The sequence below is a fragment of the Natator depressus genome, chromosome 1 (assembly GCF_965152275.1).
Source record: "Natator depressus isolate rNatDep1 chromosome 1, rNatDep2.hap1, whole genome shotgun sequence".
Taxonomy (NCBI): domain Eukaryota; kingdom Metazoa; phylum Chordata; order Testudines; family Cheloniidae; genus Natator; species Natator depressus.
The window spans coordinates 195346096-195362139 of NC_134234.1; the positions used below are offsets into that span (position 1 = coordinate 195346096).

The 16044-nt window shown below is 41.7% G+C and overlaps 1 protein-coding gene across 1 annotated transcript; it reads left to right on the forward strand.

Moving 5' to 3' along the window:
- The first annotated feature begins 297 nt into the window (after positions 1–297).
- On the forward strand, positions 298–12962 carry LOC141984302 (cell cycle control protein 50C-like). The gene is made up of 7 exons (XM_074947237.1): positions 298–679; positions 2591–2701; positions 4149–4250; positions 6013–6103; positions 8299–8439; positions 9443–9652; positions 11420–12962. The coding sequence occupies exons 1-7, from the start codon at positions 476–478 to the stop codon at positions 11605–11607; spliced, it is 1047 nt and encodes a 348-aa protein (XP_074803338.1). The 5' UTR covers positions 298–475; the 3' UTR covers positions 11608–12962.
- Positions 12963–16044: the final 3082 nt, after the last annotated feature.

Genomic DNA, 16044 nt, shown 5'->3' on the forward strand with positions numbered 1-16044 from the left:
CACAGTAAAATTTCAAAGCTGTATTAAATCAATGTTCCACTGTAAACTTTTGAAAGAACCATAAGATTTTGTTCAGGGTTACAACGTTTCAGAGTAACGAACAATCTCCATTCCCGGGGTGTTTGTCACTCTGAGGTTCTACTGTACTAAGTGGTACAGCAGAAAAAGACTCTTGGTGACTTTCCCAGAGAGTCCGGACTGTCTAGGTTGCAAGTCCCTATGACTCTGACTAAAGTACACCTGTGGCTGATAGCACCAGCTGATTAAGGTGATTGAGGTCACCAACGGACAGGATGAGCCTGAACAGAGGAAGAAAGGTCTAGTTAATGAGTAATTCCAGGAAGTAACAAAGGTTTATATAAACAACACAGCCTCCAACATCAGAGAGAGTTTTTAAGTTGAGACCAAGTCTTAACACCGACACCCTTACCCTTCCCACCCCCAAAACCACACACCCTTCTCCAACGGCAACAGCATGGAAAATAAGAACAGCCAAGGAGCACAGGAGCGTCCCTCCAGATGTCCAGATAACAGTGCATTTAAACAACAGAAACTGCCAGCCTGGAAGCCCAAGCTCACCGCTCCGACTGTCCTCTCCAGCTTCTTTATCATTGGACTCTTCTGCCTTCTCATGGGAATCTGCCTAATATTATCTGCAAGAAGTGTCAAAGAAATCCAGGTTTGTTTTGGGTGGTTTTCTTGGTGAGTGTTGTTAGAGAGTGGCTCATGTTTGGGAGAAAATAACTGTGTGTGTGCTTCAGACCAAAGGGGGGTAGTAATTCTATCATGGATGTACTCCTTTTACCCAAGGATGTCAAACGAACGCACAATACCCCATGTGAAAGTGGTCACCATTAAAGTGGTCACCCTTAAAAAGTGGTTACCATTAAAAAGTCAGCATTTGCTAATCTACCAGGTGGTAATATCCGGGACACTGTCATTTGTCCCTGTGCTTAGGGAAGGAAATAAACTGTGGTAATTTTGGTATTGTTAGGCACTAGAAAAATGTCAATAAATATTTGACAAGCCAGAATCCTAAAACACAAGAGATTCCTCATTTGTTAATGATGGCAGCTGCAGGTCGAGCAGGTTGAATATTAAGGCCAATTTCAAAATCAAAGTATTAAATTCAATCCACTGACTTGTTACCTCCTATTATTTTGTTCTTTATGAATGTTTAGACAGCTAGTATTCGTGTAAATGATCATGAATCTTGACAGTTTCACAATTCTAGCAAAAATTACTAGGCTGATAAATTGTTTTTGAAGTGCGTTATCTGTTTTTCTCTAGTTTTGAAAATTTGTCATCCAGTTGGGAAGCAGTACAATACTATGTGTGCCAATCACACACCCTGGATAATGAATAGACCAGCAAAAAAAAAAAAAAAAAATTGCTTGGTTTGTGACTGACTTGTGAACAGAAAAGAGGAATAAATCTGCAACTCATAGTATTCACAATGAATAATTCAACCTGTTTTAGCTGTAATTAGGTAATTTGACATCAGTTTTACAGGGGGCGGGGTATGTTAAAACACAGAATGATTTACACGAGGTCTCACAGCGAGTCAGCTGGCCAGCAAACGAGGCTCCCAGTTCTCTCTTCAAACCGCTAAACCACATTGCCATCTGTATATACAGCACCCACTAGAATTGACAAGGCCAGATAGATTATTTCTTTGTTTGGCCTGTGGGGTGAAAAAAACAAACAAAATAGTACATGGTGATTTGCGTGGGCCGGTCACCTTACAGGAAAAAAATGTGGCTTGTTTTTCCATTAGGATGGTCTCAGTGCCCAAACTTTGCCTCTTGTATTTTGTAGTCTGAGCGTACACTGTAATGGATAAAAATATAAAAGTAAAAACTAATTATCGGCCCTTATTATAAATGTTTGCTAAATGGTATAGTAGGATGGTATTATTTTTCAGTTATTAAATGCACTTGTTTTGGATGAAAGGTGCTAAATAAATGCAAAATATTAAATAGAGTGAGAAAATAATGCTATTTTCAACATAGTGTTTGCCCCAGTTACTGTGGACCTGACTCTCACCCCTGCTCCACTCTCTTTGTGCTGCTCAGGTGGCACAAAAAGAGCAGAAACTGTTTTCATCCCCCACACTCCAACTGGGGATTCCCTGGTTTGTTGTTTGTTTGTTTGCCGAGGGTGCCCGGTGGGTGCAGCGCCAGCATAACTGGCTCCTCTAGCAAACCCCCTGCAACTCAGGATTAGAGGGTAGGAATCCACAGCACTCCAGGTATTGTCATCTGGCAGACAGCCCCTGGGGATTGTTACCAGCTGAGGGAATTCAGGTGAGCTCTCAGGGCAATCTAAACTCCTCCCATGCTGGCAGAGAGCCAGCTGGAGAATCAGGGTGCCCCGTTCAATGGGAGCTGCGGGGGGTTGGTGCCTGGAGGCAAGGGCAGCGCAGGGAGCCCTCTGCTTCCCCTCCCAGAGGGGGCCGCAGGGACGTGGTGCCGGCCACCGGGGTGGCAATCCCGTGGGCCGGATCCAAAGCCCCGATGGGCCGGATCTGGCCCGCGGGCCGTAGTTTGCCCACCCCAATATAATCTTTGCTTGTTTATTTCTTTGACAGATTAACTATTCGGACATATGTTTGAATTGTTCAAAACTGCGTGAAAACTCCTCTAACTGGGATAAAGAATGCAACTGTTCCGTGAACGTCACACTGCAGGAAAATATGCTGGTAGGTGAAGGTGTGAAACCACCCGCAGACCCCAGCTCCTGTATTTCGGGATGTGTAAGCAGTATAAATTTTGTCCTGTAAAGGACACTAAGCCAGGGCTTTATTTCAGTACCTTTCACAAACCTAAAGCCCCTTACACCCAAAAGATGTGCCTTTACCCTGCTTGTTACTCATTTTGGCAAATCCCATAAATTAAGCAAGATCAGGCTACATAATACTTAGATTGGAGACCTCCCAGGTGAAAACAGGTGCTGCAAGAAGGGCTGTTGAGTCAAAAGGTGACTTCTTTCTTCTGAATCAGTAGTGAGTCAATGCCCCAGTAGGGACCCAGGGCCACACCCTGGTGTTAGTTGGTACTGTGCAGCAGGGGTAGGACCTTCTTTCAGATGAGACAGAAAACTGAAGCCGCGGCCACTTTTGGTAAGTAAAACTCCTGTAGCTCTTCCCACAACTTTAGAGTTTTTCAGAGTGAAAGGGGCTATAAATGCATTAGACATGAAAATCCTTCAGCCGTAAGAATGTGTCAAGGTTTGAAAACATTTAAAATGGAAAGTAAAAATGTCAGTTTCCCATATTGCATGTACAAACTGGTACTTCTGCTGCTTGTATTAGATCTGGTCTGTAGATTCAAGACTCAGCATTTTCAAAAGGGCTAAAGGGCTTGTCTACACTGCACTAAAGACAGGCCTATGGGGGTGTGAACTGCAGAATGCTCTAATATGTTGCTCTCTACCTGACCCATGTAGATCCTGGTGGTGCAAACTAAAAGGTATCTAGTGTGCATTAACGTAATCCTGTGGACTACATCCGTGCAAGGTGTGCAGTACTGCAGGGTGTTCCTGGGACCGCTAGAGCACTCTGCAGTTCACGCCCCCACTGACTGGTCTGTGGCACCATGTAGACAAGCCCCAAGTCTCTTTTCAAAAGGGATTTAGGAGCCAAAAGAGCCTAAGTCTCTTTTGAAAATAGGACATAGGCTCCTAAGTCAGGTAAGCATTTTTGACAATTATACCCTCAATCTACAGCACTCTCAGTGCAGCACCTTTCACAAGTGCTAAATTCACTTTACATTTATTTTTTTAAAAAAGCTGATAATTGAATTTAATAATCTTAACATATTTAGAAAACTGGGGGTCCAATCCTGCAACCTTTCCAAATAAAAAGACTGTGACCTCAATGGAACTATTCATGTAGTTTCATAGCACCTTCCGTTCAGCGATGCCAAAGCAATGGGTGGGGAGAATGATGGTATTCTGTCCATGCTCCACCCACAAGCCCAAGGAAAGTGAATGTTTGTGCTAAAATAGTCAGCTGAAATGTAAACAACAAATCCATCAGGCTGCCCCCCCTCCCCCTCCTCCTCCGGGATTTTTTTCCAACAGTTTGTAAAAATGGCCTATTTTGTTTATGCTCTCCTCATCCTATATTATTCTCCTTTGAATTCTAGGGTGATGTTTTTATGTACTATCGTCTACAAAACTTTTATCAGAACCACCGTCGGTATGTCCTCTCCAGAAGTGACGCACAATTGCTGGGTGAAGATGTAAACGTAAGTGTATTCCTTTTTGTTACATCATCAATATTTTCATCAGGTGAGGAGGCTCTTAGTGTGTGGTTCTCTGGTTAAAAAGTCGTTTCTGGTACTACACCTGCCTCTGGGTCCTTCTGCCAGTTTTTGTGGTTTTACAACCACATTTACCTTTTTTATTTTAATTTTTTTAATGTTTCTCCTCTGTTGCTGTGTATCCTTAGATCACCGGAGTTTCTCCTGGGGTCTCTTGTTGCAACGCAGCCCCTCTATTTCTACTCCAGGGTAGGCTGTGATTATAAACCAGATGGGCCCAAAAGTGCATAAAAAAAGCCAGAGCTCAATATCTTTATTCCTCAGTTTCTTTAAATTTGGAGCACTAGACCTGGCCATCTTATTTGTGGGGAATAGAAAATGTGGTCAGCTGCAAGGGGTTAAGCTCCCTTTCTCAACTTTTTAATGAGTGTCGTCTCCTTCAGGTTAGAAGGCACTGTAAACTTTTCTACTAGCATTTCCCACTTATAACCATTCACAGAGATGTTGCAAAGCTTCGGTATTAAGTACAGAAGCAACGGTCACACATTGTAACTCTGATAAAACAATTTGGTTGTCTTAGAAGCTGTAGCATGTGTGTGCAAACAGGGAAGGAGACTGACTTCAATGCCTGGAAAAGGCGTTTTCATCAGAATGTGCTTTGAGGTCTACAGATCACAAGTGCCGAGAATTATCAGCAATATCATTAGTAGTTGGATTTTATTGGAGGTTTGCTAGCCGTTTTAGACCCAATCTACACGAGTTGGGGACACAGCTACAAGACAGTTATCCTGGGGAATGGATGGCACCTAGCCATTTTTTTACGCATGTCTTCAATCCATGGTAAAGGCTTAAATAAGTCCAACATTTTAGCAGAGTTTGGGGATGCAGGTAAATGTCCTGTCTACACTGAAAAATGGAACTATGTTGTACCTGGGTCGGGGAATACATCATTGTGAGCTGGTTGTAATTGTTATTTGTAGTTCTAGTCTAGATGGGCCCTAAGGTCCTCTCTATGATGCAGCCTTTATGTTAAAAAGTGACTAAAAGAGCACTCACCCTTCGAATGCCACGCTCCTTTAAGAGGTCTCAAATGGAGTACCGACAAACTGCGGCAACCAAAACCATTTGTTTGAACATATCAGCCTGCAATGACAGCAGTGTTAAGGCACACCGTTACAACATCACTGTAGCCCAGCTGTGGTTATACCATGGACTCCCAGTCCCGTGCAGATGGAACAAAACCTTTTTATAATCCTGTTAACAGACCTAAGCTGGTCTTTCAGTGTTGCCACCACTCTCTTATGTGTAAAATATGAATATAACAGAAAGAAAGAGACTAGAGAAAACAAATCTCGATAGTTTTCAGTATGTTTAGTTTCCGCATAAACAGTTTCCCCTGAATAGTTAGTTGGTTTTCCCTTTGTGGGGATCTGTCACACAGCAGCAGTCTGTGCTGGGACGTATGCTCCCAGCAGCTGTGTAGACATACCCCCTCAGTCCACTAGACCACGGCAGATACGCCTCACCCCAGTCTCATTCTGTTTGGGCCCATCTCTAATGTGACTGGAAAGCACTGGCAACTCCTAGCACTCTTAGATATTTGGTGGTTTTCTTTTTTGGGTTGTTGGGTTTTTTTGGTGAGGGGGGGTGTTGTTTTTTTTAAAGAGGGAAATAAGAGTAAAAGATTGACCAAAAAAATGTTGATGAGGAAAAGACATTTCTAATTGTCCATTGACCTTGAGTTCAGATTCAGAACAGCAATTGTGCGCCTTTCACAGCCTATCCAAACGGAACTCCCATGGCTCCATGCGGTGCCATCGCCAACAGTATGTTCAATGGTAAGTACCTTCCATGTCGGATTTATTTGCCTGCACAGATGTAACCAATTGAAATATCTCTGTGCCCCTGAGACCTCACAGAGCCCCATCTAAGTGCTGATTCTTGCATGTTCTCTGCATGTCTGATCCTGGCATCTCTGTCTGGCTCTCTCATATATGGATGTTAAACTGTTTGACAGTGTGGCCAAAGTGGATATGGCACCCGACATGCTGCACTGCAGTGACTCCACTTACATTACTAAACTCAGTGAGACTCCATGTGAGTGCAGGAGTCCACCCACATGATCCAGTTGCAGGATTGGGGAACTGAGTATCCTAGAAAAAGAGGGAGACAGTAATTTACCGCCTGATCCTAGCCTGACAACAGGCTATTGAGTGGGCCTGGAAAACTCAGCTTCCGCTTTCCTAGGGTGACCGGTTTAAAAGTGTGGCACATTCTTGAAATGGAGAATCTGATCTAGGCTTGGTCTACACAAACAGTTGCACTGTCTTAACTAAAATTGTGTTTCTAAACTGATGCAAACCCCTCTGTGGACGTACTTATATTGGTTTAATAATCCTGGCTTATAGTGATTTAACTTCTCAGTCAATTTACATGTGCAAGCTAAACTGCTATAACCAGTTTTAAATCGGCATAAGGCCAGGTCTGCACATCAATGGCTTTTGTACAAGCACAACTACATTGATTACAGAATCTAATCTTTTTTGAACCAATATAGTTATACTGATACGGCAACTCTAGTATGGATGCAGCTGTACTAATGTAGCTTCTCCACTTCTCACAACTTCAGTGTGTAGACACAGCCTCGCTCTCATGAAGACAAATCAAAATGTTTCTTCAAGACATGGACTCCTTGGGTTATATCTTAACTGCAAAAGAAAAAGTGCATTTATACAGCAAGATAACTTCCTCCCTGTAAAATCCTGGTAGAGACAAGGCACGAGTAGTTCTTACCTCGATGTTACTAGCTGAGGTCAACACTAAACCCCCCACCTGGAGTTTTCCTCAACAAATACAATGAGGTAAAAAACTGCCTGTCCCTTGTCTCCACCAGGATTTTACAGGGAGAAAGCTATCCTGACATTGTTCTCAGAAGCTACCAAGTTATCTTTGACAAGCTAATTAATAAAGAACTACAGTTTTCAGGTTTTAAAAAAATAAACCAGTTTAAGGTTGTAGCTACTTGTCACATTATCTTTCCATATTTTCTCAACATAGACAAAGATGCACATTCTGTTCCATGAAAATGAAGGGGTGGTGCATGACTCTAGTACACTTTCCCTTAGTTTCTTTTTGGATGTTGGAAAAGATGATTCAAGGACATTGCTGGTAACAAGCTACAAAGGCTCGTCACTCTATAGCAGCTTCAATTAAGGAGTCTTCTTCATATATCTTTGACATTTGATTTTTGCATATTATAGAACCTGCTTCAGAAATGCAAGTGGAGACTTCAAACCTCAGCAAGTAGGATCACATTCACTTCAGTTACACTACCTAACAAAATCCAAGGCAGGGGTAAATAGGAGAGTAAGCCTGCTCATAGATTGTAACTATCATTCCTTCGCTAGCTCCTCAAAAAACAAACAAACAAAAAGCTTCAGGTGACACAATCCCAAGAATCTGATCACAGAGGAATCAAGGAATGTAAATGAAATACAGCTGTGGATATTCTGTCATGGTGACACAAGGAGAATTTTCAGAACACAATTTTTTTGTGTTCAGTAGTACACAAAAAGAACAGGAGTACTTGTGGCACCTTAGAGACTAACCAATTTATTTGAGCATAAGCTTTCGTGAGCTACTAGCTCACGAAAGCTTATGCTCAAATAAATTGGTTAGTCTCTAAGGTGCCACAAGTACTCCTTTTCTTTTTTGCGAATACAGACTAACACGGCTGCTACTCTGAAACCTGTCATTAAGTAGGGATACGGTCAGCTTTTAAAACTTCCAAGGGTGCTCTTACTCAGGAAATTTAAATGGTCCTTTACTTGTGAGGCACGCAGAATGTGTACATGATGAAGTAATGATAAAACACTCTCTCAGTCTTTTCTTTCTGTTTGTTCTCAAGACTCCTCTCTCTCTCTCTCTCTCTTTCTCTCTGTTTAAGGTTTCAATTGGTCATGTTGACTACTGGAGTGACCATTGGAAGTTGCAGACCTGTTAATAACATGTATTACTTTGGATCTCCCTGCAGATTCTATTCAACTTTCTTACTATCTTAACTCATCCGCTGCTATCCAAGTCCCATTGTTGAAGACTGGAAATAGTTGGTGGTCAGATAAAAATGTGAAATTTCGGAATCCAACATCATACAATCTCTCTTCTGCATTTGCAGGTAAGAATGATTCCACTGCCCTGCCTTATTATAAAAGTCTTCCTTCTGTTTGTGGAAGTCTCCTGAGACATGCACAATTTCTGGGAGATGGGTCTATGTGTTCTTCCCGATGGCAGGTAACTTGTCCAGAGGAAGCACTGTGAGAGCAACTTCACGAGATCTTCTCCAACTTTTCAATGGGGAAATATGCCACATTTAGAGAGGAGACTGGGATGCTATGAAGAGAAAAAGATGTTCTAGAAGGTCAGGAGAGTGAAGCCCCACTACTTTCCTCACCATCCTCACCCACTAAAGGTCTTGGGCAAAAGGAGTTAACCAAGTGGAATCACCTATTTGTTCCATCTTTAAATGTATATTCATTAGCACTGTTTTGTTATTACTATTAGTTTGTATTGCAGTAGAATATAGTAGCCCCAGTCATGGACCCAGGACTCCATGGTGGTAGGTCCTGTACAAACACAGAACAAGAAAACAGTCCCTGTCCCTTAAGAAGTAACCATCTAAGTAGTTTCAATATTCTTCTTCTTCTTCTTCTAAATATTGTAGAAAAATTTTCAAATTAATGACAAATAGGATGCATATGTTTACTGCTCTTTTAGTGCATTTTGTAGGTATACAGAAAGGAATCAATGCACAAAAATGAAAAATAAAGGTGAACAATTAAATGCAGAGGGAAAGTTTTCTTACGATTAGAGTGGGATACTGTTTCCTGTACACGTCACTTTGCCTCTCCTGCACTGGTTTCCCCATCTATAAAATGGGGCTAATACTATTTACCTACCCCACAGGGGTGTTGTGAGGTTCAGTTTGTTAATGTCTGAGACGTGATCTGAGATCTTTGGATGGAAAGTGTGATTGGCTCTATGTCTTGTGAATATTGGACAGAACCTTTGTCTGATCTGTATTCTTGGTTGATCATCAGAAACCCAGAAGGATTAAATAATTGAACTACCTGTCTTAGCAGCATTCTAAACATTGATAGCTCATCCCTATTCCTCCCCAGGAACAACAAGGCCTCCTTACTGGCAGAAACCAGCTTATTTACTGGATGAGGAGGATGAAAGGAACAACGGTTATCTAAACGACGACTTAATCATCTGGATGCGTGTGTCAGCCTTTCCCACGTTCAGAAACCTTTACCGTCGCATCAGCCATACCAACCAGTTTGCTGATGGTCTCCCAGCAGGGAATTACACCTTCCACATTACCTACAGTATCCTTTCATCATGTCCAAGGTACTCCTTAATTTTTAGGCAGGTAAAAAAAGAGATGCCTGCTAGTATGGTGGCTTGGCAGTAATACAACAAAAAACCTGAGGGAGATCTAGTTTGCGGGGAATCCCTGGATTTCCTGCAGCCTGTGTTGGTGGAGTTAAGCCATGTCTCTTAAAGGCCCTATATCAGGCCGTGTGACACTAGATCTAACTTCTGAGGCAACTGCTTGCCTGAACTTTGGCTGGAGGCAAAGCCTGGCAGTGCCAGCTTTGGTACAGATGCTGGGGAATTAAAAGGGCTTAGATTTTATCCACACAGCATAACCTGAGGGGTGAATTTATACTTATATAGTTATACTGTTATCACCTCCTGTGTGGACACACTTAGGGTATGTCTACACTGCAGTCAAGGGTGTGAATGGTAGCTTGTGTAGATGTATCTGCATTAGCGGTACTAGAGCTAGCTCACTAAAAACAGAAGTGAGGATGCTGTGGCACGGGTTCAGCATGGGCTACATTAGTGAGTACGTATCCTGGGAGTCAGGCAGGCTTGTGGAGTCCATGCTGAAGACTGTGCTACGGCATCTTCACTTTTGTTTTTAGTGAGCTAGCTAGAGTACAGCTAGCACGGGGACGTTTACACGAGCTGCCGTTAACATCCCCGGCTGCAATGTAGATGTCCCTTATTGTACTACAAGATGGCTGTTTTCTAGCTCAGCTTGTATCAGCGGCTCTCCGTCTTTCCAGACTACTTTACCCCTTTCAGGAGTCTTGCGTACCCCCAAGTTTCACCTCACTTAAAAACTACTTGCTTACAAAATCAGACATAAACATACAAAAATGTCAGAGTACGCTATTATAGCAAAATTGCTTCCTTTTTCATATTTACCATGTAATTATAAAATAAATCAATTGGAATATAAATATTTCACTTACATTTCAGTGTCTAGTATATAGAGCAGTATAAACAAGTCATTGTCTGTATAAAATTTTAGTTTGTACTGACTTTACTAGTGCTATTTATGGAGCCTGTTGTAGGACTAGGAAAATATCTAGATGAGTTGATGTACCCCCTGAAAGACCTCTGTGTACGCCCAGGGGTACGCATACCTCTGGTTGAGAACCCCTGGACTAGATGGTTGAGAGCCACTGGCTTATGTTGCTTGGGAAGGGGTTTAAGTTAAACTGAATAAAAATGTCCACACATGGGGTTATACCTGAATAACTATTTTGGCATAAATGGTAAAACTCTCCCATGTAGACAACGCCTTAGATGAATAAACGTGACTTAGAATTGAGAGGTGGGGATGCAACAAGAATGTTATGTGGAGTGTCCTCATGTCAGAGACTGGAGTGTCAAGGAAAATGCTAAAAGGTTCTTCAGTACAATAGCACCCAAAAAGCTCATTTCCCAGTAATTTTTGCAGGCTGCCTTTAAATATTATGATGCAGCTCCAGTGCAGTACATAGCGATAGGAGGATGAATTTGACATATTATTAAAGAATCCAGTGTATTTCAATAATCCTGCTAAGACTGTAGATGCACACGATGTGTGTGAGTTTCTTACCCACACCCAGCCATTTTGGGGGTTTGGACCCACTGGTAACAAGAGGCAAGGGGATACAGAATAGTTAAAAGCACCATAAAAGACTTTTACAACAAATGCAAAAATCCCCACCTTGTGTATTTTGAAGAGTATTTTTTGCACACTCCTCACTGTACATTTTATCCTGATTGTTAATGAAACTTTAACGTCGCCTAATCAGATTTCCCTGTTACCAAATTAAAAGGGAAAAAGCAGGTGGTTCTCTCAACCGTCACGTGGTGTGGAGGGAGTAACCTCTTCCTGGGAATTGCCTATACGGTTTCTGGTGCGGTGACAGTGCTGGCAGGTTTTATCATAACTGCGATTCACTTAAAACTCCGAAAAAAGAAAACATACTTTCAGAGATAACCCAAATTACATAGCTTTCTGAACAAACATAAAGGTGCACCTTTGAGGAAGGGATGGGGGGAGCATGGACCTTTCACAATGTCCTCCTAGCGGTGGAGACATTTCAGTCATGGTATGGATTTGGTAAATACAACAGAGTTACAAGCAGGGTGATGATTTCTCATAACCCAAAACATACACAATCTGATCAGCTTGGCTTGGTTTGTGGTCTTATTAGCATATGAATTACATAGAAGTAAATTTTCCCCTAGTGACTACCCATCAAGGTCTGACATGAGCATCAGTAAGAGAAATCTTAGTAATTTTAGAACTACAAACTCCAGAAATAGTATTGAGCACAAATACTGGGCCAAATCCCAAGGTCCTTACTCAGTTTTTACTAAGTCCTTACTGAGGCAGAACTCCCATTTACTTCACTGGGAGCTTTCCATGATTAACAACTGATGCCCTGATCCAACAAAGCACTTAGGCATCGGTTATTCTCACTGAAATCAGTGGGACTATTCATGTGCTTGAAGTTACATGCAAGCTTAAGGGTCAAATTTTAAAGATATGTAGGTGCTTAACTCACATTGATTTCAGTGGGAGTTAGGTGCCTTTAAAAATCTGGTCCTAAGAGCTTTGCTGCGTCAGTGCCTGAGTAAGGACCTTGAGATTTGGCCCCCTGGGAGCATACCCTGGGTATGAGGGTTGGGAGGGTCATCTCACTGAAGTGAATGCAGTTGGGAGAGCGTCTCGCCTCAGTGTAGTTAATCCACCTCCATGAGAGGCGGTAGCTATGTCAACATAGTGCTGTCTACACCACGGGTTAGGTCGCTATAACTGCGTCACTCAGGGGTGTGGATTTTTCACACTACTGAGTGACATAGTTATACCAGCGTAAGTTATTAGTGCAGACCTGGTTCTTTCCCCGCCACCCAGAATGCAGTTCCACAGAAAGACTTTTGAGCTGAAGAAGGATGTCGTTTATTTGCTGCTTCAGTGAGAGATCAGTCCACTGAAATGGCACAATATAGGGTTAAATGCAAGCGTTTCTCCACATTCATTCAGGTGCTCGCCTTAAATACAGTGTTGCAAAGTTATTCATTGTATATTGCATAAACGCTTTTTCTGCCTAGCACTAAGATTAGTTTGCTGACCCAGTTGTTTACCTGATCAGGTTGCTGGCTCAGGTTTTTACCTGGCTGTTCTCTTTCCTTGCCAGACAAGTTGGCATCTTTTCACATGTCCCAACACTTAAAATATACATTCTATATATTACATCCTACATATCCCCTCCTTTTCTTGTTTTACATGCACCCACTATGCAATGTTTCCGTCCTCTATTATGTACTTGTCCGTTTCTTCCAGTTCAGGGTGTCTCCAGAATAACACCCCCTGCTTGGTGCATATTAATATTCCTACAAAATCTGTGGCCTTTGTGGTACAAGATGCCATCTGTGTACTACCACTCTTGTCCAATACTTCCATACAGAATGTCCATTATTACAGTAGCACTACCAACTGTCTTGCTCCTCTGTCCTGCCTGAATAAGTCCAGGGGGAGAGTCCTTTGATCCAGGTGACCATCGGTTCGATGATTATTCCTAGCCCTGTCCTTACATTGTTCAGTGTTAGTTGTCACGGCATGCCTACATAAGTAATACTAGATATGGGTTCTGCACTCAATTAACTTTTATATGGTGGGCCCCCACTAGCCATTGGGGAAAACATGACGTGGGCCATAAAATGTCAACCAGCAGGGCTAGGCTACTATTGGAGGCCTCTTTACACACAACCCAATTCCGTGCCTTACATATCTCAAGAATGCCGGCACATCCCCTTGCATGGCATGAGATATTGTTGCCAATTAATGTGCCATACATGGGCCTGGGGATGTTAGGCCCAGAACACACAAGGTCTTGCTGAACATTTTGCGTCGATATAAACACAACCACCCTATGAAGCAAAAACACAGAGATTATAATTAACCCTTGCATAAGGCACATGATTGTCACTGGCTGCAGGATCAGGTATTGTATTCCAGTTTCCATGTTAGAATGCATTAAGTCATCCCACCAGTTATTGGCTCCTGCTGTTGTAATGTCTTTTCCCAATTTTGTGATAGTGTTCACATCCTTACCCATACTTAACCTGAGGATATGTGACGTCTTGCTTGTTTCTTAAGCAGTGCCCCATACAACCTCTGCGGACTTCAGCAAGGCTCCCCAATGCATTGATAGCGGAATCTCTAATTTTATATTATGAAACAAATGTCCCCCAACCAGGTTATATTTTGAGTGATAATGTGGGGCACAATTTGCCAATTTTCATTTCCCAATTTTATACTCTTTAATGACACTTTGCTGCATTGTGTGCCTTCTGAGACCTTTACACAATTTCTGTGCCTTTCCAAGGTGACACTTGACACATTATTAGTATTGACAGGTTTCAGAGTAGCAGCCGTGTTAGTCTGTATCCGCAAAAAGAAAAGGAGAACTTGTGGCACCTTAGAGACTAACAAATTTATTAGAGACAGACCTTTCCATTCCCTAAGTATGTAATATGGTTTGGGGCCCAATAGATGGGAGTGCTCACTCGTGTTCCCACACCCACCTTTTACCAATTGCAATTATCCTGGCTGATAAACCCACCCCTCCTGAATATCCTCTACACATACAGAGAAATCTGCATTACCAAGCCTTGCTGCCTTGTTCTTTACTGCCCATTTATTACCTTTCATAGGGTACATGAATGACTCATTATGTAAAATGCCATTATTAATGATTGGATAGGTATTTATGAGAGTTCCATTCAAGGGACTGAAGGCCAGCACAGTACATTGGGTCCATTCACAATTTAAAAGTGTAACCTTCCACCACCTGGGATCTATTCAGGAACTAACATTCACTTTTACAGAATAGAAAGAATTCCATTCTACTGGCCAGTGTCCATGGAATAAGCTCCTAATTATACCTTGAACATCGCTTAACAAATGTAATTCAGCCATAGCAAATTGTCTGGCCCATGTCTCATTTAGCATAGCCTTTTCCCCAATTAGGATTGCAGATTAGATTAAGGAGAGCAATTTTTAAATGTTCCGTGAGGACTGTGCTGGTTTTTAGGAATTGCACCTGCCTTTCGCCCACCTCCCATAGATTGTCTCCTATATTCGTGGAATAACCTAATTTTCTTTGCAGATTTTCTATATTGCCTGCATTTAGTATTCCAACTCCCATACCTATTCTGCCTATCCAGTCGCCCCACACAGACCTTTTATTTCTTCAAAATACCGTCCTCATCCATAATTCGTCCATTCTTGGAATTGTTTGTAGTGCATTTGAGCAGTTTGGGTAGCTTTAAGTAATACTTCTATTGCTAGGGCTTCAGGTAATCTGTACAACAGCCAAGGATGCATTTGCAGTTCTTTGTTTGTGCCTTTCCCAATTTATCTCCCAACGACCACCCTTCCTATGTATGGGCCTGGCTTCCTTGCCCACCACCCATGGGGTATTATGATTGTCTGTACAGATATTATATCCTTTGCTGCACAATGTCACCTTACATTCATGGAGGCCTGTAGTCAACTTGTTTACTGAGAAAACTGAACATGTTTTGAATCGTTTCCTTAAAGATGCTGGCACCACCCAATAAATGGCATAATGCTCCAAAAGAATTCCACCCATAATTCTTGCTTGCAAAGGAAAGCGCTGCACAACCATTGCCAGTACTGCTTAAAACCCGATCTTGTAATGTTAAACTACAGCCAGCACTAGGAAGCATATGGATCTATATATTTTTGTTACACAGGAAAAGGAAGGACACCTGCCAAAAGCTGAATGCAAGCTTCTAAATTTGTCTTGCCAGAGTTGATGACATCATAGATGCTTAAAGCAGTGCAGGGCATCTGGTTTTCTTGTCATCAACTATTTACAGAGCAGGTAAATAATGGAGAAAATTATTGTAAATGAAATCTCATTTCATCTGAACATTTTGGGGATAATAAAATAATTGGAGGGATGAGTAATTGAGGCAGTTACTGATCAACGATTCACATCAAGTGACATAATCTAGGTTCCTATCAGAGGGAATTTTGGACTAATGAGGTTGAACTAAATAGGGTTTTTCTGTATTTTGTTTATGTATCTGTGTATATGTTTTAATGAATTTACTTGTAATTTTGAAGTCCATTACTAATTTGGATTCGGACGTGTTTACCTTTTAAAGCAACGTAGTTCACCTTTAACACTACATGCAGAAAAAAAAATCCTACTATTATAAAAATCTTATTTTGAATTGAAATCTAGCTTCTAAATTAGAGTGCAGCATACAAGGGATTTATATTTTAATGTCAAAAACTCATGCACTACTTCTATTTTGTTGCCAGCTCCCATCAGGATTGAATTTCATTAATAGGAAATATATATTAACTGAAGCATGAATTACAGGACTTTTCAAT

What these genes read in the sequence shown, in the direction of transcription:
- LOC141984302 (XM_074947237.1), top strand. Translation starts at nt 476, where the DNA reads ATGGAAAATAAGAACAGCCAAGGAGCACAGGAGCGTCCCTCCAGATGT. An exon ending in CACTGCAGGAAAATATGCTG is followed by an intron (nt 2,702 to 4,148) that starts GTAGGTGAAGGT and finishes TTTGAATTCTAG; the next exon opens with GGTGATGTTTTTATGTACTA. An exon ending in TCTCTCTTCTGCATTTGCAG is followed by an intron (nt 8,440 to 9,442) that starts GTAAGAATGATT and finishes ATTCCTCCCCAG; the next exon opens with GAACAACAAGGCCTCCTTAC.